Genomic DNA, 27,460 nt, shown 5'->3' on the forward strand with positions numbered 1-27,460 from the left:
GAGAGGAATCGTGTTCTGAAAATCTGCTACGCGCGTCCGCCATGCGGTAGCATATCGTGCAGGACTAACTCGACCAAAACTGAGCCGTTTGTAGCGTTCCAGAAGACGGAGAACGAGTACGAGGTCACATAGCCTACACACTGCAAACTTCCAAGAGACACAACCGCATTTAAATACAGCGTTTGTATCCTCCTTGAAATACAGGGGGTAATCTAAGGTAATTAACGCAGTAAACCTACAATGTTTGACTTCTCATAGCTGTAAACTTTTGACCAAATAAGCCCAGTTCTGCTACATAAAAATGCTTTTGTAAATCAGAATTCATGAAAAAAGTCAATTATGAGAAACTATTTCACAATTATAAGTCAAAATTGCAACATACCATGTAAAACCCATGCCATAAAAATATATTTGTCATTGACAAAATTTGACATTCCTATTGACTTGACTTAAAACTTCTTTACGTTATAGTAACTTGTTACTGTCCAATTATTATCAGTAGTTACTAATTAACAATTAGTATAAACAGCCAGTGTTTTGCTAAAGAATGGGCTGTGTAAATGCAGCAGCTAAAATATGTAGTTTCAACAAGCCAAACAAGCAATTTTATGAATAAGTGAAGACATGTACCTCAGTTTCTGATTTCATTCACCAATCCTCAGACAGTATGCAGAAAAGTGACGGTCAATGCATTAACAAAGTACACAATATGTGGATTTAATGAAAAATGTCATTGTCATTCCCATACATTGGATTTAGCACCACTCCGTTGAGGAGCAACCATATTTAGTTTTTGAGCTGAGAGTAACTCGAAAAGCAGTTTCTCTTGCTCTGGACCGCTCATAGCTGGGTTTCTCTCACCAGTGTGCGTGGAGCTACACAAGCAGCAGAGCAATTGCACTTTCACTCATTCTTTCAAAAATATAAATAAACATACATATTTTAAACATTTACATTAACTTTTTTTTTTTTTTTGCTAAATTACAAATCATGAAGCTGCGCCACACTTGCAATCATTAGTCGGAATGAGATTCCCTAGAGTCCAATCACAGTGATACTGAAATTAACAACAACAAAAAAAAAAAGATACATCTTCCATACATTTAATCACATCCAAACCTGTACAATGAATCGTGTAGTGCGCTCAGAAATTGTGAATTGCAGAACAAGGGCTTTAAACTGCAGTTGTACCTTTCAGGCACCAGGAGGTGCAGTGAAGCCAGTGGTGAGCATATACTCCAACCTCATGCTGAAGAAAGTAACCGGGCAGTTACTTAAACTTGTATGGCACATATGATAATTGCATTTCAAATGTAATGCTCTGGTGAATTTACTTCTCCCATATAAAGCGAATCAGAGAAAAGAAATAAAACCTATAGGTCTATAAATCCTAAATTTCTCTTTTAGATCTAAAAGAACTAATTGCAAAATGATTTTAAGGACAAGGAATCTGATCAAATATATTTTCAGAAAAAATAGGTGATGACAGTCTTCACAGAATCCAGAGAAACAGATCCATGCATTTCTAAATAGAAACAGAAAAACCTCACTTCTATTAATTTAGCAACAAGCTCCGGTCCACTAATTGTTTTAAATTGCACTGGCTTTATGTGAAACAGTCGGGTGTTAGTTAAAAATTTATGCATATTAATTTCCTGAAATGAGAATTGCAAAAATGCGCAAAACGAAGTCACCACAAGGGTCGTGTCTGTTGCACACAGTTTATTTAACAATATGGTATATAAGTACGAAACAAGTTCTTAACCAGTTTATACAGCGATCTCAATCTTTTTTCCTTTTATTTACAGTATGTCATCAAGCTGCATGATTTACATTAAAGAATCGTTCACCTTCAATTCAAGTTTCATGAGGAGAAAAACAAAAGAGGTTGACTGAAGAATTCTTTGAACAAATCAGCAGTCAGACGAAGCTCCGGCCTCATACGTGAGGTGGAGGGGACATCATTGATGTTTCAGAGATCAAACGAGAAAAACAGGAACATCTTCCTACATCTTAAGAGACAACTACTGAATCCAGGCCAATAAATTAACGCATTTGGGCACCTTGAAAAATAAGAGCAACTTTCATTTGCTCACGTGTTCGTTTGTGTGTGTGTGTGTGCGCAGTAGCCAAGCTCCTTTCTGTACAAATTAATACAGGTCCTGTACAAACTCCACAGTTTGGAGAGAAAAAGGCGGTGCGTCCTTTTCCAAACCTGGTAAATGCGAATACGTATCAGACAGGAATGAGGATTGCTCCTGATCCTAATTCCACAGAGTATCTTACAGTCCCTAAACACGCACACACTCACCATTAAAAAAAAAAAAAAAAAAAAAAAAAAAAAAAAAATACGCATTCCAATTTGCAAACATACAAAACGAAAGTCTTCAATAATAAAATCAAATATTTTGCCTTGATAAATTCCATTTAAAAAGTCCATAAGCTCAAAATAACCCCCCCCCCCCCCCCCCCCAAAACAAAAAAAACAAAAGAATTAAAAATGTAACTCGTAGACCAGGACTGCATTTTAGCCGGTCTGACAACCCTCCCAGAAAAATAACCTTTGTGATTCTGCTCTTTAAACAGTAATTTCAAGCCCTCAACAGGGAAGAAAAAGCAGTCCATTGGTTGTGTAAACCTATTACAGTTCATTTTGTCACCTTCTCTAATTTCCTGTGTAGAAAACACCTCTCTCCTCAAAAAAAACGTCTCTTAATGCTACAATCCCTCAACGAACTTCTCTAACGTGTCTCCCGATGTATCCCCAACCATACTCAACTCGTTGGGGAGTCCTGCACGGTTTGGCGTGTTCAGCTGTGGAAGCATTGCACTCTGTTCAGGTGTGCACAGATGAGCCTGGTCCATGGGGCCCGCCAGGCTGGGGTGGGATGTGCCGGAGTGCAGGGGTGAGGGCTGGGGCTGCATGCGCGGAGATGGGCTGGAATGTGGCGGCTGTTGGGACGGGGGGCGGGGCGATTGCACGGGTGCAGGTGACCTCACTTGGTTGCCCAGCGCATTGGCCATGGCCTGTCCGGGCAGGTGAGCTCCCTGCGGCTGTCCTGCAAGCATGTGGGGTTGGGGACTCATGGAAGCGGCCTGAGTCGGCGATCCCATTTGCTGCTTCAGCATCTGCTGCTGCAGTATGCGCTGTTGCAGCATGTTCTGCTGGGCGTCCATGCCCATGCCAGGCTGGCCCATCTGAGCCATGGGCTGCATCTGACCCATGGGCCCGGCGCCTCCCTGCATGGCCATTTGCTGCTGCATGCGGATTTGCGAGTAACTGGCTATGCCTTGAGGTTGCGGGAATCTCCCTTGTCCTGGAGGCATTGCTCCCTGTTGCTGCTGCATGCGCATTAGTTGCCGGCGGAACAGCTGCTGGTTTCCATTGTGTGCAGCATTCATCATTTGTCCCTGGGATCCGAGGGAACCCATGGCTTGGGTTGCGGCCGGCTGCGGCTGCTGAGGCGGCATGACGGGTCTCTGCACGGGGCCGGTTTGCATCGCAGCCATGTTCTGCATTCCCGGCTGAGCTGCGAGCATGGCCTGCGGGTTCTGCTGCTGCGGTTGGCTGGCTTGGTATTTCGCCGTCCGCTGTTTGATGAACGCAGCCATGAGATGCGGGTTTGATTTGAGGATGTTGAGGACCTGCTGTTGCTGCTGAGGGGAACTTGGTGATTTTAATGTGCGTAGCAGGTCCTGCAGCGCTCCAGGAGCGATGCTGCTAGCCATCCCTCTTTGTTGCATGCCTTGCTGCTGCGGGGCCTGTGGTTGCACCTGCTGGGGAGGCATGACGGCCTGCATCTGCCGCGGCTGCTGCATCATGGCACGCTGCATCATTTGCGGCTGTTGCGGCGTCTGCCCTACCTGAGACTGCTGCGGGGCCATGGCCATCTGCTGCGGTGGCACTTGCTGCGTCGGAGGTGCCTGCGGATTCTGCATGGATCCTTGCATCCCAGCTGGCCACTGGCCAGGCTGCATGTTCTGAACCATCTGAGGGCCACGAGGGGCCATCATCTGCATGGGAGTCATCATGCGAGGTTGGTTCATCTGCATGCCATTCACGTTCATCCTGTAGTCTTGCTGCTGCTGTTGTTGTTGTTGTTGTTGTTGTTGTTGTTGTTGTTGTTGTTGTTGTTGCTGCTGCTGCTGCTGCTGCTGCTGAACTTTGGTCATCATCTCTATTTGTTTCGCAACCTTCAAAGCCTGCTGCTGCTGCGGAGAGGGCTGCGGCTGTTGTTGAGGCGGCATGGGCATGGGGGACTGCTGCTGGGGCAGAGGCGAGGACTGCGGGCCTGACTTACCCTGCGACCCGGGCGTAGGTGGTTGGTTGGGGAAGGGCTGCACCATTGCAGCCACATTCGGATGCGTCTGCTGGGGCTGGTTGGCTATTGCCTGCGAGGTCTGAGGCGTATTAGGCTGCTGCAGCTGCTGAGAGTTGGGCGTCCCCGGACCTCCTGAGGTAGTTGGGGAGGGCAGACTGGGCGGCATTCCTCTGCCCTGCATGAGTGCCATGCGCCGGCGCATCATCTGCGCCTGCTGCAGCCGCTGCTGAATCTGCTGCTGCCGCAGCTTATGCTTGATATTGAGACAGAAGGGCACGGGGCACTTGTTCTCCTGGCAGTGCTTGGCATGGTAGCAGCACAATGCGATGAGTTGCTTGCAAACTGGGCAGCCTCCGTTGGTCTTGCGCTTGCAGCCCTTGGTGTGCTGCACCACTCTCTTCATCTTCTGACAAGATGGCAGAGAGCAGTTGGCGTTGCGACACTGGCAGGCATGCACCAGTGACTGGATGCAGCGTTGGATGCTGAGGCGTCGACTCTCCTGCGGGCTCTTGTTGGCCTCGCCACCCTGGTTGCTGTCGTCGTCCAAGCCCAAACCCCACTTCACCATTTGGTGCTCATGGCCCTTGGAGTTGTAGCAGTTAATGCATAGATCAAAGTCCTGAAAGAAATCAGAAGAATTGATATTGTTTTCTAGATAATCATAACATAGAATGTTAATTTACTGCTGCAAAATGGGAGATTGGTGATATTTTTACACCTTGAGAGGTTTGAATCTGCAACCTACTAGTTAAAACCTCAGATCTTAATGAAGTGGCGATAAAGTAGTACCATTTATGTTTATAAAAAAAACACCTGTTGGATAGCAAACAATGGCAACACACAAAGAGAAGACTGACCTCACAAACGGTGCAATGCCAGCGTGTCTCTACGTGGTGCTTGCATTCGTTGCAAGTGTACACAAATCGGTCTTGGCCCTGATTGTGTAGCTCCACCAGCATGCACATACTGCTCCACTTGCAGCGGCGTAGGGAACTGAACTCCCAGTGTTTGTCCCTGGCCAGTGTCAGGAAGGCATCACGGCCGTCCATCAGATCGCAGGTCAGCATTGGGTCAGGATCCATGATCGGAGGCAGGGTGTTGATCACTGGACCAGCATGAAGGTGGATCACGAAGAAGACCTGGATTTTAGGACACAAGAGGGGTTCTTGTCAGAACTTGCCACATTTGGAGCTAAATAAATGGTATACAGGTAAAAAAAAATTTTTTGTTAAATAATAAAATTGACAATATGTCAGGTCCAACCTCTTTGTGCTTCTCCATTGTTGCATATAGCTTCTGGGACAGATCATTAGCTACATTCGGCATCCCAGGCTTCTTTTTGTTTGCGCGGCTCATGCTGCTCTTATTTTTGTTGGTCTTTTTATTGTTCTTCTTTTTGGCGTTCTTGCTGTCAGCTTGGGTTCCCTGTGGAAAAGGAAGACATTTAACAAATGTCTAAAGACTACACTAAACACTCAATTCACACCATTTGGCTCTCTGACAAACCTCTGTTGTCTCAGAGGAGGCTGTATTCTCCTCCTTCTTCCTTTCCTCCTCCTCTTGCTCCAGCTCCTTGATGCTTTCCTCCAAAACATTGGGCCAAAAATCACCCTCGAAATAGGGCAGCTCGTTGGCACTTGTAAGCCGGTCCTCTGTGGCCTGCTTAAGTATGTCCTGCATAACACAAGTGAGTCATTTTGTGAGTCATATCTGTGTCAGTGTGACGTTAACCCGTTGTGAATGAAAACTAACAGACCGCAAATCCCTTAAAAACTAATTCAGCACTGGCATACCTTATAGTCATGGATGATTCTTTCTGCAAAGGCTTTGTCCAGCATTTTGCGGTACCACTCCTGCAGTCTTTTAGGCTTGGGAATCTTCTGATCAGGAGGGTGACAGTGGAAGATGTAGTCATCGCCTTCACTAGGTGGGCAGGCCCAGATATGACCAGTCACATACCTGTAGGTGGGAAAAATCTAATTCATTAGTGCATAACCCTACCAATCCCATTAGATCACAAAAGCAAGTGCTAACGGTGAAGTGAAAAATAAAGAGGTTCAAACTATTTCCCGGTTTATTTTTGTTTGGACAAACAGCCTACGAATGGCTTATTTATAGTGGACTTGTCATTTTAAGCAGAGACAGAAGAAATCAAATATTTTAACACTAAAAACAATTACACATTATATTTCAACTTCAAGGTGGTACTTACCCAAGTTTCTTAACATACTCCAAATAACCAATGAGGATTTCATGGTAAACTGCAGTTCTTAGCATCCGAGGCTTGAAGAAGTGAATACTGTCAAGATATGATATATATACCCGTCTGGAAAGAGACAATTAGTCAATACAGCCTGTTCAAGATGCATTTCATTATCCCCCCCACCCCCCCAATGATCAGTATTTGCATGATACCTGGTGTTAGGAAAGGGACAATCAGATCCATATTCCTGGACGTGCATGCCGAAGAAACACACATCCACTCCATCAATCTCCTCAAACGCAAAAAGTGCTTTGGTTCTGTAGGGAAAGCTTTCTGACATCTCTCCTGAGTCAACAAACCTGCAGAGAAATAATTGGTCCTGTAATTTCAGGTACATGCTAGACTTTTCTAAGTCAATGTGAAATCAAATGTCGAACCAGTTTACTTCTGAATACATTTTGAAATTACTTTAATAGGAGAACTAAACTTGATTCATATTCATTATCTGTGATGTTACCTGGATTTCATCCCAGGTTTGACCTCCACGGTCTTATCAGAGCTGGCGACCACCCGCACAAACACCTCTCCGGCCTCGGGGTGATTCTGCCTCTTCAAGTACTTATTCACTCGGTCCTCGATGTACGAGCCCAGTCTCGTGCTCTGTAACCCTGATCAGAAAACCACAGAGGGTTACTTCACTTTGCAACAGACAGAGAAGCAAGCATGAAGAAGCTTCAAAAGCACTCACTTTTAGCAGAAAACTTGTTTTCCTTTCTCGTTTTCCCTGACTTCTTCATGCAGTTGTCACAGATGAAACTGTTATAGGAAGGAGAGACAAACAAAGCAGCTGTAAGATCATGTCAAGCTAAACTTCAAGAGAATAGTGGGATAAGACGCTTACCCTGATGGCCAGATCACATCATAATGTAGTACGCAGATTTGATGCATCTTCCGGCCACAGTCTTTACATTCAACAAAGCTGTTAGACAGAAGGCGGTGTTAAAAACAATTTTGACAAGAGTGGATAATTCATGACACTTTCACAGTATTTGCATACATATTCATTAGTGTATATACCATTTAAATAAAGATGATATAAAAAACAAATACAAGCATTAAAATGACAAAACATACGGCTCAGGGTCCAACATGTCATTTTTCTTCTTCTCAAACTGCTCCTTTGATATCATACTGCAGAGAGATGTACAAGATAAATTCTACCTTCGTACATGCACAACTCATTTTTCAGTATAAACTGTAATTTAACAAAGAAAAACCTCAAAGCCTTCTGGGCGGCAGAAGATACGTACGTCTGCGGTTGGGCTGGGTCGTCTCCCAGGGTGACACTGTCGCCCTGAATCTCATTGAAGCACTTCTCGCAGAAGTGATACCTGTCGGCAACAAGGCCATATTTGGGTGAACTGGAGCCAGCACACAAGGAGCACAGGCAAACCGGCACATGGAGAGCAGCACAGCATAAGAGTGCAGAACGCGGGGTCGGGCACAGATTGACACACAGCAAACAGGCCAAGGCAGAGCACAGGTTAGCATTTAAACTCACAAATGAATGTGAAATAAAAAAAAATGATGGATAGCTACAGGATGGTATGTTTTTTCATGCACTAGAAAGTAACCACAAGCCTTTTCTGATTGATTTTAAGAACAAATTAAAGGCATGAAACAGAAATAAAGACAATGTGATGAGATGAGAAACATGCACTAATGCCAGTAATGGAAAAGTGATGCACCAGAGCTTTTCCAAGCACATATTTGTTTTAATACAATAACAATTAAGGCTGCTAGATTTGGGGGAAAACATCTAGTGATTTTTCTGATTAAAATTTACAATTACGATTTTGAAAAAGCAATAATAAAAAAAAAAAAATTCTAGGTCTGCAGAGCAACACAGTTCTGAAAATCAGTGATTATATATCAATATAACTATAAAATAATAATAATAATTATTATTATTATTATTTTATTACTGTTACTAAAGAAAAATCTAAAATTGCTAAATAAGAAAAAAATTACAATTGTGATATTTCACTGTTAAAATAAAGCATTTAATAAAAAACAAATAAAATTGTACAACTGCAAAATTATTAAAAAAAACATTTATGGCTGTCTCAATTTCTTCATTTTTAAACACTGACCATCGATAACAAGAACGTGCTTCACTCAAACATGCACTGCATATATTTAATTAAAGTGCAGCCATTGTGATTTGTTAACCACACAAAGTTTGATTTTATTCTGATTAAATGTGCAGCCCTAAAGACTTCTGCCAAAGTTTTCAGGATTTATACAATACTAGTGGGCTGGTGGGTGGAACAGCCTATTAGGCGAAGATCTAGGCTGGCAAACTAGGAGATTCAAAACCCACAACGACTGACCCACAAAGTATTAACACTGTAACCTAGAGCAAGATGCTTAACCTTTGAACTTGCTTTTATGACTCCGTTTTTAAGGTGCAAACAACATGGAGTCAACTGAGCACTAAGGCTGCATTTACACTGCATGGTTCGAGTGACCAAATTCCGATTTTTTCCTCCTATATGGCACAGATCGGATATGGCCCACGACCGTGTAAGCAGGGGAAAAAATAAATAAAAAAATCACATGGGTATATTCACCGATATTCTCAGATCGGTTTCAGGCCTCATTCATATGTGGAAATAAAGCAGATATGAATTGGAAACGTGCATTTGCGCCTGCCGTGTTAAGCGGACAAATCGGATAATCCCCTGTAAATGCGTCATTGAAAAGTGAGTTTTTTTTAAACATTCCGCGGTACGGACACACCTGTAACAAATGAAACATCTCTAGCTGAGTAGCAGAGTATTCATTTTGTTCCGTTTGTGTTAAATAAAAGGCGATCTGATGCTGAAATGTGTTGCTTTTCAAATTGCACACAGAGTGCTCGTTGCTGCTGTTATTAGTGACGACGAGCGCTTCAGTCCCGTTCGTTCCATTGAAATCACAAAACACACAAACATGTACCTGCCTTTGATATACAAATCACTGATGAACGCATTTGGTTTTAATTACTAAAATAAAACAGACAATGTGACATGCTTACCATTATCTACCACGAGTATTATTCCACTCGCAAGCTTTCAGGGGAGCTGCGTACATCACTGTCCTGAAGAATTTGTTCTAGGCTATATAATTATTTTGATGTATAGATATAACTATTGCATTAAAAACGTTTCTATATGAATTCCATGTCAATAAATTAAAGTCAATGTACTATTCAAATAGATTTTTGACGTCATGTGATATTTTTGGCTTGTTTCACCAAGTGCAGTGTAAAATGCACACAACGGATAAGGGTCACTTTAAAAGAAATGTAAGCATGTAGTCTAAAAAAAAAAAATAATCGGATAGAGTCACAAAATCGGAATTGGTCATCAAGTGTAAATGCAGCCTAAATGTCTGAAGTATCTCTCAGTGCATCACAGTCCCACTTGGAAAGTCATTCATCAGCGTCACATTTCTCACATCACTGATCATGCCATTGGTTACCTGTTTTGGTAGCTATAATATGTGCCATCTCTGGAGATAGTACAGAGCTGTTTGCCATAGCAGCAAAGCGTCTGAGGTGAAAACTCGTACTGTGGAGACAGAGAAAAAGCAATTCTGTTAAAAGCAACTTATTCAAATCTAATTAACACAAACTGTAGCAGTATTATATAATCTATTATATTTTCAGCTTTAATTTTTAAATGAAGTTTTAGCGATTTGTTACGTCCTTTTGTCAGTTTTAGTGATGCACTAAAATTATATTTTTACAGAAACCAAAATTAAAGATTAAATGTAGCCAAATTTTTTTTGAGTTGTATATATGCATTTAAGTTGCACAAGGCAGTTTTTATATAAACAGTGTATATAAACTCTGTATATAAATATAAACAGTGGCTCTCATAAAAAAAATTTACATGACAGATTTATTCAAACATACATTAAACAATAGTGGTGCAACGGATCCCAAAATTCACGGTTCAGATCATAATACGGATTTGGAGTCACAGATCGGATTCAATTTTCAGATCAGAATTTTTTTTTTGCTTTTCATTATTACTAAAAGCTTACTTTAAGTACTTCTATACCCCAGCAGAAACTACTATCTTAACTACTAAAGTCAGTAATAAAACAAGAACAATTAGACAAATTACAAGCATAGATGAACAGCCTACAACATAAAATTAGAAATAAAGACAGTAACAGTAGTATTCAGGTGCAGAAATGTAAAAATTAAGTGTAAAACAACACAATAATGCTTGCTGCATAAGTTAAATACGGATTAATCTTTGTTAAAGCGGTGTTGTTGTTTGATTAGCAGACAGAAGCAGGTATTATAGGCTGCTGTCTATTTAAGACTAAATGCACGGACCTAATATTGACACAGATTCGGTTTCTTTCTCAGCTGTGTGTATGTTAACTTAAGACATAACCGACAGTGTTTACCAGAATACTTGCCAAAACGGGCATTTTAACATAACTTTGTGTGCATTTATCCATCTGCTGAGGAATTGAAATGCTGAAATGCGTTATCTGAATCGTGCGTGTCTCTCTCTCTCTGCGTGTGCGTGCTTTAGTGTGTGCGGCAGTTGCTGAGCACAGAAAACGGTGTGCGAGTCCCGATTCGACGACTTCATTTGAATGGTCTGAAATTGCTTGAATTTGTAAATTGGCAAGACAAAACGTGCAAATGATAAACTTTCACTCTATGATGGTTAAACTTAACAGTTAATCCGCGAATCATACGCGTACCGAACCGTGGGGACTGGTCCGTACGGATCACAGATCATCTACAATCCGTTGCACCCCTATTAAACAATGAAGACAAGTTGAAGTGAAACGTTTGAATTTGAAAGCTTAGACTTTGTTTTATTTCAATAGTAACAAAAAGAGCAAAGCTTAATGCGATTAATTGGACCGTGCTCTACAAATATTGTTTAGTGAAGTTTATTCATGCATCAACTGAAACAGCATAGAATAAAAAAATCTTGGTTCATCAAAATGAAGATTGATTATAACCATTTAATCATCAGTGACTTTGGCCCGAAACTAGAAATTAGGTTTTGGCTGAATATTTTTGGTTACCAAACCACTCCTTCCACTGGAGGAGACTCCAATTCTCACCTTGCGCCCACAGCAGTATCCCAGACTTTGCATGACGGGGTCAATTTCCTGCTCGAACACCTCAGCCAGCTTCGAGCAGTACTTGTACACTCGAGATGTTTTGCGGTTGTAGAGCCAGGCGTTGTTGAACATCAGCCAGATGTCGTCAACATACTGCCAAGGCTCCTGGTACTGCCCAGTGTCCAGCTTCCTCTTGATGGTGGAAAGGTCAATTGGGTTCTTCACAATGTCAAAGTAGTCCTGGGAGAAAAAAAAACAACAACAACAAATCAAATACATGGTGATTACACTGCCCGGTATAATATTTGCTGAATGGATTGAAAGCTTTTAATAATATATATTTTTTTTTAACTCCACAGCATTAGACTGGCATACTATAATACTTTTTTACAAGATGCAGGGCTGTTTTATCCAATATATTTAGAGCATTTAAAGAGATATCCATAAAATATTAGCCCAATAAATAGGTGTATGGACTTTACCGGAATGCCCAGGAGAGTGGGATCGACTGGCTGGCGGAAGGGCAAGGACTCTGGGTCTTGACGATACAGAGCTTCTAATGTAGGCATCAGCGCCTGTCTGAGCTCCTCCGGCTTGAAAACTGTAACAAATCATTATGTTATGTGACAAATCAATTTCCAGATATTACTAATTGTGATTTCAATGTTTTCAGAATATCATTTTACTTTTCTTGCGTGACTGGGCAGATTGACTGGATGGAGTGGTGCTGTTGGTGCTGGACACTTCCTCTTCTTTCGGCTCAGTCTTCATCTCTGGTTTCTTCTCCATCTCCATCGGTTCCTGTTTAGGTTCTACAGACTCTGGCTGCTCTTTCACTTGAGAAGGTTTGACATCTTCATCCTAATGAACAACATGAATTATGTTTAGATGTTTATCAAAGACTGTGTCATTTGAATTGAGACACGAGACAATGAGATATTGTGAAACTAGAGAACGAAGAGTTAAAAACTGGCATTAGAGCTAGCAAGACAAATCAGTTGAACAGTTCCAACAAATAAATTCAATAATGAATGTCAATATAACATTCAGAGACCATTAATCTCTTCAAAAAGAATGAAAAATCAAGAAATGTATACTGCAAAGAAATACAGAATCGTTCAAAAGTTAGGTGTCGGTAATATTTTGTTAAGTAATTATCGGTAAGTCTCTTCTGCTCACCGAGGCTGTATGTTTTTGATCAAAAATACAGATAAAAAAACCTTGAAATGTTATTACAATTCAAAATAAGTTTTCCATTTGAATATATTTTCAAATGTCATTTATTCCTGTGACACAAAGCTGAATTTTCAGCATCATGATAATGTCACATGATCCTTCAGAAATCAGTCTAATATGCTGATTTGCTGCTCAAGGAAATAGTTCTCATTACGATCAATGTTGAAAACAGAAGTGCTGCTTAATCCTTTTATCAGGATTCTTTGAATAGAATCCTTAGAATGAATTGAATGACCAAGAAGTTCAAAAGAACAGCACTTGTTTAAAATATAAATCTTTAGTAACAAATGTCTTTACTGTCACTTTTGATCAATTTAATGCCTCTTGCTGAACAAAAATAGCAATTTCTTACTAATATTAATTCACTATTTTCTAACTTTTCAACGGTAGTTTAAAATTCTTAAGAAACACAAGCAAATAAAGTCAAGAATTTCTGAACCATTTTTAAGCCAATTTTCCAAGCAAAGTTTCGCTTTAAGTCACACCTCCATGTTGATATCAGGCCGCTTTTTCCCAGAGTCAAAGTCCTGCTCATAATCTTGATGCTCAGTTTTGGGTTCAACAGCAGGGTAGTCGGGGGGCAAAGCTTGCTGGGAGTGAGTCTCGGCCACGGATGCAGGAGTGGGAACTCTATTATCAACACTAGCGGCCATCTGAGAGAGCTAACGGACAGACAAACGAGGAAGGACATGAGTTAGGGGTGTCATGGCATATAACTGCAATCGAAGCTGTGTTTTCATGGCGATCCTCACCGGAGTGCTGGGCTGCTGCGCTTGCACAGAGGTGGGCTGCTGCATCTGCAGAGAGGGCTCGGGCTGGGGCTGCAGGGGCGTGAGAGGCTGGGAGGGGGCAGGGGAGGAGCCCAGGACTGAGGGAGGGCGGGGCAAGCCGCTGGGGATGTGGGTTGGCGTGACATGGCCCCCGGCCGAGGCCGGCGTGGAAGGCTGGGTCTGGAGTGCCTGTAGGTTAGCTGCAGCTGATGGGGTGGAGGCAGAGGGCGGAGGAGGGGTGGAGCACAGGGCAGACGGGGTGCCCAGAGGGCCCACGGGATTCAGGGTCAGGTTAGCATTTGGCTGCTGCTGCAGAGGAAAGACGGAGGACAAACCGACTCAGATACAGCACAACAAACTATAACAGATTGCAACAGTTGGTTCCGGAAGTAAAACTCCATTCATTTTCTCCATAGGGAAATTGATTATTAACCCATAAACCCTTTAAAGACAGATCTACTGTGAGCTCCGAGGTTGTTAATCGATGGTATATGCTTTTATTGAACCCATCAGACCGCATTATTTCAACTTATATTTTTTAAAATTGTTTCATAGTGGGAAGCCTGTTGAAAAACTACATTACCTATAATTCTGCAAAAAATTCCACCAATCAGAAAGGTGCTGCGAGCAAAGTGCACCAAAAAGGGAATGCCAACTCCCATGAAACACTGCTAATGACGCAATCAAATCGGTCTTCCTATGCTCTCAACAAAAATTACATTTTTGTATATAAATTTCGAACTTATTTCGAAAATATATTTACTATATTTAACGACTTTAAAGAGGGAAAGAAGTACATTTCCAAAATAAAAATGGAGAAGCTATTTAAAGTACCCAGTGTTGTACATTCGTGTTTCAGTAGGATGTTTAAATACCTTTTAGCTTTGAATAAAAGTCTGTAATGTTGTGATTCTCCTCATAGCTGGTTCGTTTAGTTTAGTGGTCGACCGATATATATTATAAATATTGGCATACGTTTTTCTGTTTGGCCGATGCGTCCGAGTCGGGACTTTTATTTGTGCACACAGTGCTCACACAGTCTCCCTCTACAAGTCTGCTGTCATCATTAACAGTTCTGCCTAAATCAGATAGAACTGTTAAATAAAGGAATTAAATGTATAAAAAAAAAGTATTATAACGATTGCTTTTATATTATTAGTAACAAAGGCAAAAATTATAATACTTCCTTGTTTGCCATAAGCATTCAGCAAATGCGCATTTCTATCATTTAAACAAATCTTTGAATGACTAATGAACATTTAATTTCACAAATGTTGCAAACTTAGCCGAATCCAGTTGTGAGATCTTGTGAAGTGTGCATTTGTATCCTACATGATCGTGTGTGGTTTGTGTGATGGTTGGTCAGGAGGAAACGTGTGATCAACAAATTTTAAACTCGTGATTTCAAATTATGTTGCGCTTTATGCATTTGCCCACTGTCATATTCATGCCATTTTCACTGTGTGCTGTATGTAAAATGACTGTTACCATGGCTTTATTTGAACAAAACGATTCCCAATGCACACAAACTTCCCAGAATACGGAGTGCCCTGTTGGTTACAGTGTTTGCTTCCTTTTTAATTATATTTTTATTTATTTGTGAAAAATACTTTGTCATCTAAAGTATAAATGTTTATTTTACACATTTATTTTTAATCCATTTTCAAATGATTTCAAATTTCTTAAATATTAATTAAAATAAATAAAATTATTATATCAGCCATTAACCACCCTGCTTTCCAAGATATCGGCATCGGCTGTCAAAAAAAACAATATCGGTCGACCACTAGTTTAGTTTATGGCTTGTAACTTTTTTTTTTTTTAATCTCTATGGAAAAATGAATGGAAAAAAACACTTCTGGAACAATCGCTGCTGACAAAGTGGGCAGGCACTAATGTAATCTATGACAGGAAGACAAGAAGTGTTTGTGGTCTCTTATGAACACCCAAGTAACACCACAAACAATGAAACCGTAATGAAGATGTAGCAATTCTGACTCCTCACCTGTGGGACAGTCTGTCCCGACTGCTGAGCCAGGTTTGCATTCACATTCATGCCACCGGCTGAGGCAGGGAATGGCGTCTGGTTCATGAACTGGTTCTGATTGGGCGTTTGGCCCACCATGTTGTTAGCATGGCCTCCCATCATTGCTGGTGCCTGTGGCAACCTGGAGGGAGACATGCCCATCTGCAAAAGAATGAAGAGAAATTAGATTTGAGCCACAAATGTTTGTTTGACACAACATGAGTGATAAAGCTATTGATAAGTTTACTTTCTAGTGAAACAAGCTTGTTTTCGTAAATACAAATCCAAAATGGTGTACACCTCAAGAACAATGTTAACTATAAATAAACTTCAAATGAAGCGAGAAAACATTTAAAGCTACTAAAAATAAACTGTTTTAAAATATAAAATTCCAAAACTGGAATGAATCTGGAATCAATTCTTGCTGCTCACCGCTGGAACGGTACCCATGCCCATCTGAGGGGGGTGGGTCATAGGGGACGCAGCCCGTGGAGCTCCCACTGGTGACGGAGACATCTGCACGTTCTGCATGGACACGGGATTGAACTGGCCCATCCCTGAAGAGCATGATAAAAAATAAAAAATACACACACACTTTAAAAAAAAAAAAAAAAAAGTAAAGAGATTTTCAGTTCAACGGGAGATTGAAACTTTTAAGTAATTCCTGTGCTACCAGTATGACCTGCCCAACTGCTTTTATCCTACTCAAGTCAACATAAAACAGCATCCACTTCATCCATTTAATTTCTGTAATATGACATTTCAGAGCGCAGATAATTTTCGTTTTTGCCAATATTGCCATAAATGTTTAAATTAAGGTTGACCTCAAATGCATTCACTTTTGACAATTTCAGAAAGGCTGCTGTTTTCAGAGATGAAGTTATGACATTCTGCCAAAAAGGAATCACAGATGATATAGAAGAATGTACACTACTGTTAAAGTCAGCGAGTAGTGATGGTGTAATGATGCTGAAAATTCAACTTTGCATCACAGAAATAAATTACATTTTAAAATGCATTAAAGGATTAGTTCACTTTTAAAAAAAAACTTTTGCTGATAATTTACTCACCCCCATGTCATCCAAGATGTCCATGTCTTTCTTTCTTCAGTCGAAAAGAAATTAAGGTTTTTGATGAAAACATAATGGACTTCATTGGGACCCAAACGGTTCAAGGTCCAAATGACAGTTTCAGTGCAGCTTCAAAGGGCTTTAAACGATACCAGACGATGAATAAGGGTCTTATCTAGCGAAACGATCGGTCATTTCAAAAATAAATAAAAAAAGTTAAAGTTTTATAAGCACAAATGCTCGCCTTGCACGTCACGAACGCGCATCACAGAACAGAGCAAGGCGTCTGGTATCGTTTAAAGCCCTTTGAAGCTGCACTGAAACTGTCATTTGGACCTTGAACCGTTTGGGTCCCAATGAAGTCCATTATATGGAGAAATGTTTTCATCAAAAACCTTAATTTCTTTTCGACTGAAGAAAGACATGGACATCTTGGATGACATGGGGGTGAGTAAATTATCAGCAAACGTTTTTTTAAAAGTGAACTAATCCTTTAAAATAGAAACAGTTATTTTAAATTGTATTTCATAATATTACGGTTTTTACAGTAGTTTTAATTAAAATAAATAGTGCTTTGGTGAGCATTAGATACTTCTAAAAAAACTTAACCTCAAACTTTTGAACGGTAGTGTGTATATATAGTGTGTATACACACACACACACATATACACACACACATACATATATATATATACACATACATACACATATATACACACACACACATACATATATACATATATATATATACACACATACATACATACATACACATATATATATACACACACACAGACACACACACACACACACACATACATATACATACATATACACACATATACATACATATATATATATATATACACAGAATGAAAAACCATACCTTGAGGGACCTGCATCCGGCCCATCAACTGATTTGACACACTGGACATAGAAACGGGTCCATCTGAGGAAATAAGGCATATTTTGAGCAGCTAATCAAGAGAGCAGCCAGGTAATCTAACAACCGGAAGATCAAAGCATTAAAAAATAAAGCCACTAACTCGGAGGCCGGATGACTTGTCCAGGTCCCATAGTGTTGGGTTGGGGAAGTCCAGGCTGCTGAGGACCCTGAGTGCCCATTTGGGGCTTCGACAGCCTGGACTTTCTCTTCTCCTCCAGCTCCTTCTGGATCTTATATATCTTCTCAGCCAGAAAGTGGTAATACTCATCCTGGACATGAGATATTAAGAGATATAAAAACATGAGCCACCTGGTGCCTTCTTACAGTGACAAAACTCCATCTTGCAAGAAGGTTGAGGCATAGCAAGAAAGTTTGCGCGCTTTACCCTGCTGTTGGCAGACTCGTACATATCCCCTTCTACCTTGCGTGCGTAAGCGACCAAGTTCTCCATGCGTCTGTCCTTCAGTGCTGCAGGGTCTGGAGTAGGGAATATGGCTTGAACTCTGTGGAGAACACAGGGTTAAGAGAACTGCCCTTGACAAATCATGAATTTGAAACATGATCACTTCAACTCACAGCTTGTGCACTAGGTGATTCCTCAAATCCTGAGTGACGTGCTCGTGCCAGGGCTTCTTCATGCCAGGCATTGACAGAGGCGCAGCTGTGGGCAGGTTCCCCGCGCCCATGTTCGACCCGTCTGGCATCATCTGACTGCGGGAGCAGGATTACAACATTAATTTTTGCTTGAAGAATGCAAGTTTTTGGGAAGGAAAAACTTGAAAACTAAAAGAACATACTGATGTGATGGCATTTGGTTCAAAATCAGGCCAAAAAATCGTTTTGAGATAGTTTCAATGTAGTCCTTTGACAGTTTTTAAAATATTTTGCCCTTTTATCATCTCAGATTTTGACATTCAACCGCTTATTGCTACTGAAGTGCTGTAAAATAATTCTACAATGACATTGTTTGCTCTCTTACATTGCTGGACTCTACAGATTAACATTTCCTGCTCTGCAGTGTGTGTGAGAGAGGTTAAAGGTGAGGGGTGAAGGTGAAGAGACTCACTTGTTGTTGAGGGATGAGGGGAGAGAGGAATCAGTGTGAAGGTTCGTCTGATCGGCCATACCGTTACCGCCAATGTTCATCTGGTTAGTGCCTGAAAATGTTGTGGGAAACCAGACAGGGGTTACACACGGATACACAATATGCGGAGCAGCATGACGTTTCAATGCAAACTGACAGCAGATACAATAAAATCTATCGTTTATAGACCATTATGCCCTTGATGTCAATCTTTACCCATGCATTTAGCAAATCTAAAATCACGCAATAAAGATTCTAATGCACTTGCACATGCTTAAAGATATTTAATAAACTGCATTTAGTAGATGTAATTATTCAACAGAAATTCTAATGCACTTGTGTGCATGTTTAGTAAATGGCTCACAGTAATCAATGCGATGCAAGATGAAGTTACAGAATGACAGCAGCTTTCAAGGTTAATAATGAACATGGAACACTAGATTGTTCACAATAAATATTCAGCTCTTCCTCAAAAAACACTTTTTTTTTTTTTTTAGATTTCCTTGCGAATTGAAGTTGATACCTAGTGCAGGCATGGAGCGCATCTGCTGCTGCTGGGTCTGCGTAGGCTGCTGTCCTGCGACCTGCGTCTGCGCAGCCGGCTGGTTCCCATAAGGGAGGCCCAGTGCGGCGTACGCCCGCTGCATAGAGCTGGGGTCTATGTGCGTGCCGCTGCTGATGGCGGGTGCAGCGGGTTGACTTGTGCCCACAGGGCCCAGTGGAGCCTGCATGCCAGTGTTAGGAGAGCTCAGCATCGCTGCAAATAGAAGAAACCATGTTTTTTTTTTTTTTTAATCAAACCAAACTACTTTTATTCATATGTTCCAAAGGTTTTTGAAGAGGGATTTTGTTATATATAATTAATCGAATTTACATATTTTATTCCAACATGGAAAAAAAATATTTTTATCTGACTGTTGATAGAGATATCCAGAATCCCTCCTGCTTCAACTTTCATTTGTCCACTAAAAAGAACTATGAACCTGGCTTTATCCATTCTTTAGATTTCTGTTCTGAAAGTGTATGCAAAATTAGCGCATAAATATTAGAAAATTAAACATAACATTTAAGAAAATATGCAATACTAAAAGTCTACAAATCTTAAATGTAATCAATCAACTGGGGAAGTACGGTGATATCTACCAGTTAATTTATCCTAGTCACCTGGGTTGTCTTACCTTGAAACAAAATTTTAAAAATTCAAGAATTATTTCTATCTGGAATAATTTCAGTCTTGCAGTAATTCCACTTGATTTGAAACCAGAAATGATTGAAGTAGAATAGCCATTTTGCAAACACAGAGCACTTCGAGCAGCGGCAGAGAACAGAACTGCAAGAGACACAGAGAGCGTGCTTCTGTTGCCACTACAGGGGGATTTAAACGAGTCAATGATCTGCTGTCCAATCAGAGAGTGGGAGCTCTGTGGATCCTGCCCCCTGTGAGAAACCAGGGGTGGTGCCCCTCCCCCGCAGTGTCAGATTACAGTCCCGCTGCCTGCCGGAATCCGCTGCTGGTCTCATGCTTTTACATTCATAGCCCAGCCGAGCTGCACACACGAACTACAGGTGGCAGCACTCATTTGAAGGCACCCCATATCTCAAAGCATGAGATGCGAACATAGCACACAAGTAGTCAGTAGTCACAAACCTGAGTTCATATTTTTTTTAAAAATGAATGTAGATATTTTTGTACTTTTATTTTGTATATCAGGGCAGAAAGGATCATTTTAACTTTTTTATTTTTGCATTGATAAAATTGCAATGGCCCTCAATGGCATCTCAAAAGCCCTAATAAGAGACTATATGCAAAATATTTAGTTATTTGTGAGATTCAGCCATTAACTGTACTAATTAAATCACATGATAGTGCAAAGAACTTTTTTGTTTGTTTTATTTGCAGTGTTGCCATGTAGAAGCATGAAGTATAACCTTGATCTATGAAAATATGATCAAAATCCTGCTTGGAAAGTAAGCTCATGCAGAGAATGTATCGGTGCAGGTGGTTTATTTTAAATGAGTACGACTTACACGTCTGGTTTCTCTTGTCGCTGGCATTTTTCAGGGGCAGACAGACAGGACAGTCGTGCCTGGTGCAGTTCTTCCAGTGCGAGATGATCTGTCTAGAGGAGGCGCAGTGAGCCACTGTGGAAACGAAGAAAAAGAATCTAAAAAATACAATACTGAGTAATCACAAACTTAAAATAATCCAAAAAACCTGATGAATAAAAACATGAATAAAAATGATGAATAATGATTTCCTATACGGTTTGCTGGGGACGTTACAGGGTGGGTTATTACTGGGGTAAAGGGGAATTTTTCTTCAAAAACGTGGAATCTTGAAATCGCTTTTGGACAATTCTGATATTAGAATAGAGTGACATGCTAAGGTAGCAACATTTTTTTTTTCAAACACCACCAAAGCCTAACTGCAAAAACTATTATTTGAACAACTTCACACTTCAAGTCATACAGGTTTTTGGCAAAACATTTTATATAATGGTTAAAAAAAAAAAAAGTAAAAAAAAAAAAAAAAAAAAAAAAAAAAATCACATTTCAGCTTAATAAATGATTATGTTATATAAAATTACACTGATTGTAGGTGGCATTTATGTTAAAGCAGAAACAGAGTGGACCCCTGTACACAAAGCAGCTCTGCACTTAAACACCTCCATATGATGCCTAGCACCACCAAACCTTTTCTGACGACAGTCAGTACCCTTCAGATGTGTATTTATATAAAAACAACTTCTCAGATTTGCACCCATCACATGAATGGATTATTTCAATGTCTTCGAGAATTTAGAAAAGAAAAGCAACAAGTTTGCAGGTAGATAAGTGTTTTCTATACTACTGGCAGGTCATTAAGTTTGTATTAACCGTTTTATCTACTAACAATCAAAAGTCTAAGCAGGGGTAGACAATAAGGGAAATTTGCCACTGGCCCTCCGGGCCAGTGTCTTTTGAAGTTCACTGGCCCAGGTCAACGCGTCGGGTATTGATCCCAATAATCACGAAAAAGAACAGTTTGCTTTAACAACATGAATAACATTTATTTTTTTTAAGGTAGGTTTAGTGCAAAGTGCAGCAAAACTGTGCAAAAACATGAAACAAGTGCAAATAAACCTATTGCATAGGATTCATTCTCCGTAGTCACACAGCAATTCATTATATTATGTTCATACCATAGGTTTCATACACGTTAACTTTTCTCTAACTTGTCTGCATATGTGGGCATTGATCTGCAGAGCTCACAGTAAACCTCTTTTTTTTCTTGATCGTAGCCCAGCTAGGGGTGGGCGATATGGGAAAAATATCATATCACGATTATTTTTTAGAAATATCACGATTCACGATTTTATGACGATTCTTTGTCATGTTGGTTTTACAAGTTGTCTGAGCATTACAGCCAAACTAGAAAGACAAAGCCTTTCAAGGTAACAAAAAACAAAAAAAAGACATGGCAGATATTTAGGCCAAAGTGGGCAAAGATAAAAATCTGTCGTCATCATTCTATCTTTCTTATTTTTTAATAAGAACAAAGATACAAATTACAAATACACATAATATACAAATAAAACAAACAGTGCTTTATTTTCAGGTACAATAGGTGTATTTAGCAGAGCATTCAATGAAATTGAATGAACAAATATAAAAATAAAACACTAGAGAGACTGATTCCTAAAGCAACTGTATTAAAGTTTTTCAGTCAAGAATAGTGAGTGATTTTTCTCTGTGTTTTGTTGTTTTGTTAACGTTAAATGAATAGTTCCCCCAAAAATAAATATTCTGTCATCTGTCTGTCAATTCTGTCATAATGTTTTATTTTTATACCATCATTTACTCAAAAGTTGTTTTAAACCTGAATGAGTTTCTTTCTTCTGCTGAACATAAATGCTATTTTGAAGAAGGTGGAAAACCAAACAGCTGCTAGTCCTCAGTGACTTCCATAGGATTTTTCTTTCCTGCTATCAAAGTCAATGTAGACCAGCAACTGTTTGGTTACCCTCATTCTTCAAAATATCTTCTTTTGTGTTCAGCACAAGAAATTAATAGAGGTTTGGGACAACGTGTGAGTGAGTAAATAATGACAGAAATTAAATTTTAGGGTGAACTATCCCTTTAATGACAGTCGACAGCACGTTTAGTGTCCTGTCCCTTTAAGAGCTGCACGCATCTAATATACAGTACAGGCACGCATCTGTTTCTCTCTTAACTATTTACTTTCATTTTAGAGATAACCAACTGAGTCTGTATGTAAACCTTGTGTGTTTTGACAGTACTAGCGCAAAAAATAAGTTAGTTGAGTAATCAGGCGCTGTTAGACAGGCTTTTTAGTGCGCGTGCTTCAGGTGTATGCGATCAGAACAAGCGCACGTCAGACCAGCGCGCGAATGAAACATTTAACCAGCAAGGCTTGTATGCAAATAATGCACTTTTGCGATCGAGAATAAGAGCAGTGTCCTGTCAGAGTAACTCTACTGCTGTATGTGGTGTTGTACAGTAAATAGAGACGGAGGCACCAGAACTGTATTTGACATAATGTGCGCTGTAGCACGATACTACCATATTTCTTCAAATGCAGATCGTGGAGACATTTTTATCGTCCACGATCAAAAATCGTCATATCGCACACCCTAAGCCCAGCCAATTCCAGCGGTCTCGCCACTGGGGCTGAAACTTTCTCTGCCTTTTCTTTTCGTATTCCCTTTCGCTTTCCCTCAATTCCTCTGGTGATTTTCTCTTCCTTGCCTTCTCTTTTTTTACCCGGCGTTTGGCCGGGTGATGTGGGTTTCAGAAACATGTAGCCTAGCTTAATAGTAGCTATAGGTAGGTGCTGAGCAGCAGTGTGCAGTTTGCGCGCGTAACCGCGGGAGCGAGCAAGGCGGTGCAGACGGAGCGTAAGGCTGTCGGGATCACGTAACGTGTTAGCGGTGGTTACCGAGACGATTAAACAGAAATCAAAACACAGAACCACAGGTAATTAATGTGAAATTAGACTTTTTTTAATCGAGGCATTATTTTTACTGGCCCCACCGGGCTAGTGGTTGGAGCGATCTGGTGGCCCTGACGGTTTTAAAAGTACGTCCGGGCCACCGGGCCAATTATATTGTCGACCCCAGCTAAGTAAACTATTCACATCATATTTATAATTAAAAATCATTTTAGTTTAAACAAATTGGGGAAAGCTTCTGTGCAAGACAACAGATATACAGAAATGGAACAATAATTTGATAATTGACAAATAATTTGAGTCAAACTGCACATTTGCAATGCAGTGTGGTTGATTATAATGGAAGCAATGTAGTTTTGCAACAACTTGGTTGTCATTTAAACATTTTTCCATCTCAGTTTCTGCTGTGGAAATGTGCAAAATGGGTCCAGAATGGGTGCCGAAATGTGGTTTATGATATTTTCAGGTCCCTCCTGCAGTACAAGCCAAGCGTTCAAGAGCAATATAAATAATCATGCTCATCTAAACAAGCACAACTAATAAATCAGACATAATACTTCTCGACATTTGTTTTTCACGCTGTAATAAAACACTCCGCCCAAATGAAATCATGTCAAGGAATAAAAGGGGTTTCGAAGTTCCAGACTCCTTCATACTTAGACAGTGAGACCACAAGAGCCACGATTGACTTCCCAAGTTTACATGAAGCCCGAGAGCCCGGCCAGACAGTTTAACAACCCTGAGATGTACAGTCATCACCGAAATATGATTGCAGACAAAGAGAAACGGAGGCATACACAAGCACTTTCAGATTGACTCAGAGATGGCACATGACAGACCGTGATTTCTATAAAATTCAGAGCTTGGGGTAAAGTGTCGGAGTCCAGTTATACATTAACATAACTGGTCTCATTTTGCCTCTCACCTTGGCAGGATTTCCCCGCCTGGCAGTGGGTCATGTGGTTGAGGACGTTCTTCATGGTGCGGCAGTGGGGCAGGGCGCAGGCGCGCACCTCGCCGTTGGCCTGCTCTCGCCGCTGACACTTGTGGGCGTGAAGCAGCAGGACCAGCTGCTGCTGGATCAGTTTGCGCTTCTCCGGGTCAGCCGTGGGGCCCGCTGACACCCCCTGTCCCGGGACCATGCCCACCGAGGACACCTGCTGCTGCAGCTGGAGGGAAGTGTTTCGATTAGATAGAAGTTCCATTTCAGTTGTTATAAAGAAACAAATCTTTCTAAATATTTTCAGCTGGTTAGATAAAGCCTCAAGCCACGAGAGGCTGTGAAGCTGTGATTTTATTCGCTGAGGTGTTAAGTGTCCATTTTACGCCTTAATCAAAACAATGTGTTCTGTCTTCTTGGCTTCAAGAAGAATTGTTTTAACATTTCTTATTTGTAAACGGTCCAGCCACAACTCAGTAATACTGTGAAATAGTACTGCAATTTAAAATACCTGTTTTAATTTGAATATATTTTAAAATGTAATTCATTCCTGTGATGCAAAGCTGAATTTCCAGCATCATTGCACCAGTTTTCAGTGTCACATGATCCTTCAGAAATCAATTAACATATTTATGCACCCTTTAATGTAAAAATAAATAAACTTACTGACATCAAACTATTCAGTTAAAAAAAAAAAAAAAAAAAAAAGACAAGACAAGACAGGAAATAAAGCAAATTAAAATAAATATACTTTGTTGACCTAATTACACAATGCCGAAGCAGTCTAGGTCAATTTTCAAATATGACTGTTCAAACAATTTTAGACTTCATTTAGCCAGTTTACCAACTCTTTGCATCATATTCTGTCGGGTGTAAACATGCACTTCAATTAGCTCTTCAAAAGAATAAATAGCTGCTGAACAGATGTGTGACGCAGAGACGGGAGGCCTGAAGTGTTCTGGACTGAACCAGAGCCAGATGTGGAGGGTTACTCACCAGATTTGGCACGCTGGAAGCACCCTTCAGGGTGGGCTGGAGGCTGTTGGGAAGAGCTGCCTTGTTCTGGATCTGAGCGCTTAATCCAGCGCCGGACATCTGCTGGACCGAACCCTGTGCGTACTGCTGCCCGAACGGGCCGTTAGCGGTTGCAAGACCCATCTATGAAAAATGAAAAAAAAAAAAAAAAAAAACGACCATCAGCATCTGTGAACCTCACTGAATGTTCATGAAACTGGCTCAAAACGGCTGCCAGTGTGGCGCTTCAATTTAAATTCATAGAGAGCAAACAAGGTGTTACACAGGCACGGGGTCCTGCTCTCTGCCAGTGTAGCGTAGACGCTATCAAGCCAAACATTCATAGGTCAAAGACTGTACTAAAAGATACTGTCATCAGCTGCTCAGTGACATCTGCCCACGCACGTACGAGCAGTGCAGTCCGACTTGCCTTTAGGGGAGAGCTTGAGAATAAGAAAAACAGTGTCTGCTCTTCATAAAAACACCAAAATAAAGATGCACTGATGATACAATAGTTAAACTTGTATATAATATAAATTTGGGGTTGGTAAGATTAAAAAGATTTTCCTCTTATTCTCACCAAGGCTGGATTTATTTGATCAAAAAGTATACAGTAATATTGTGAAATATTTAATGTAAAGCAACGGTTGTCTATTTGAATATATTATTTATTCCTGTAAAGGCAAAGCTAGATTTACTCAAGAAACAAGAAACATTTCTTATTATTAACAATGTTGAAAACAGGATTTAGGATTCTTTGTTGAATAGAAAGTTCAAAAAACATCATTAATTTGAAAGGCATTTTTTGTAACATCATAAATGTATTTACAGTCACTTTTGATCAATTTAATTTGCCCTTGCTGAATGAGTTTTCATTTCTATTAAAAAAGACAAAGTTTTTGAAGAGTAGTGTAATATTTTGCATCAGCAGTATAATTGTTATGCTAAAATAATACACGTTTAATCCTCAAGTTACTACAAAATGTAAAAATATCTCTGATGCCATCCACCAATAGAAATAAAATGGAGCAGGTTCATCTGAGGATTAACAATTACGAATTTTTACGGAGCATTAAAAAAAAAAAGGCAATTAAAAAAAAAAATTTTTTTTTTTTTCTTTAAAGAAACACAAGGATGAATTGTTCACAATATGATCTATAATCTGCATACATATATATATATAAAAAAACTAATTTTCATTTCACACCAACTTTAATCTATTATTTACTGCTACTAAATGAAGTGCATGTAGATGAATAACTGTATTAAACCTGAGTTACTTAGAGCACTTTTCAGTGATGCTTTCACAGCATGGTTCTGCAGCGGAGCGTCAGATCAGAGCTCCTCCAGCGGCGTGTGTAAACCAGCCCATCCCCCACCATCACTAATGTAAGCCTGCAGCCACGTGCCGCTGCTCAACATGCCACACTGAGGAACTCCCCGTCCGGAGCAATACACATCTACGCTGACTGTCACTCTCTCGCTTTCACTCGAACACTCTGTCCATGCAAGTGATAAATCTTCTCTTCCACATTAAACTGACTTTTCTATCAAGCTGTAACAAGAAACTGTCATCTGCCTTTTAATATTTTGTTTAAATCCACACAAAACTGAAATGTCATTGGACCAAAATGTAACTCCTGTAGCTGTAATATTAATAACATACTATGTGCAGTTTTAAAATTAAATGCAATTTTCAGTAAGAACAACAATTTCTGTTGTGACACCAAACAGAGCTCTCAAACGCAACAAA

General features: G+C 40.3%; 1 protein-coding gene across 2 annotated transcripts in view; it reads right to left on the reverse strand.

The window, feature by feature from the left end:
- Nucleotides 1-701: 701 nt before the first annotated feature.
- LOC306849186 (CREB-binding protein-like) overlaps nt 702-27,460 on the reverse strand; it is a 72,890-nt gene continuing 46,131 nt past the window's right edge. Inside the window, exons 3-31 of one of the 2 annotated variants that reach the window (XM_079384044.1) lie at nt 25,690-25,851; nt 24,679-24,922; nt 20,831-20,944; nt 19,326-19,559; nt 18,785-18,875; nt 18,295-18,429; nt 18,104-18,221; nt 17,819-17,987; nt 17,659-17,721; nt 16,135-16,259; nt 15,682-15,864; nt 13,659-13,985; nt 13,392-13,568; nt 12,357-12,531; nt 12,153-12,271; nt 11,671-11,910; nt 10,051-10,139; nt 7,836-7,916; nt 7,660-7,716; nt 7,427-7,504; nt 7,274-7,341; nt 7,043-7,193; nt 6,738-6,884; nt 6,535-6,648; nt 6,116-6,281; nt 5,829-5,996; nt 5,586-5,747; nt 5,180-5,461; nt 702-4,941 (exon numbers count right to left, since the gene is read on the reverse strand). In XM_079384044.1, the coding sequence (XP_079240170.1) occupies nt 2,719-4,941; nt 5,180-5,461; nt 5,586-5,747; nt 5,829-5,996; nt 6,116-6,281; nt 6,535-6,648; nt 6,738-6,884; nt 7,043-7,193; nt 7,274-7,341; nt 7,427-7,504; nt 7,660-7,716; nt 7,836-7,916; nt 10,051-10,139; nt 11,671-11,910; nt 12,153-12,271; nt 12,357-12,531; nt 13,392-13,568; nt 13,659-13,985; nt 15,682-15,864; nt 16,135-16,259; nt 17,659-17,721; nt 17,819-17,987; nt 18,104-18,221; nt 18,295-18,429; nt 18,785-18,875; nt 19,326-19,559; nt 20,831-20,944; nt 24,679-24,922; nt 25,690-25,851 (6,462 nt within the window). In that variant the 3' untranslated portion in view covers nt 702-2,718. Of the gene's footprint in view, nt 4,942-5,179; nt 5,462-5,585; nt 5,748-5,828; nt 5,997-6,115; nt 6,282-6,534; nt 6,649-6,737; nt 6,885-7,042; nt 7,194-7,273; nt 7,342-7,426; nt 7,505-7,659; nt 7,717-7,835; nt 7,947-10,050; nt 10,140-11,670; nt 11,911-12,152; nt 12,272-12,356; nt 12,532-13,391; nt 13,569-13,658; nt 13,986-15,681; nt 15,865-16,134; nt 16,260-17,658; nt 17,722-17,818; nt 17,988-18,103; nt 18,222-18,294; nt 18,430-18,784; nt 18,876-19,325; nt 19,560-20,830; nt 20,945-24,678; nt 24,923-25,689; nt 25,852-27,460 lie in introns of both variants that reach the window. The other variant, XM_079384043.1, reaches the window with a different exon arrangement.

Source organism: Barbus barbus (genome assembly GCF_936440315.1).
Source record: "Barbus barbus genome assembly, chromosome: 3".
Classification (NCBI taxonomy): domain Eukaryota; kingdom Metazoa; phylum Chordata; class Actinopteri; order Cypriniformes; family Cyprinidae; genus Barbus; species Barbus barbus.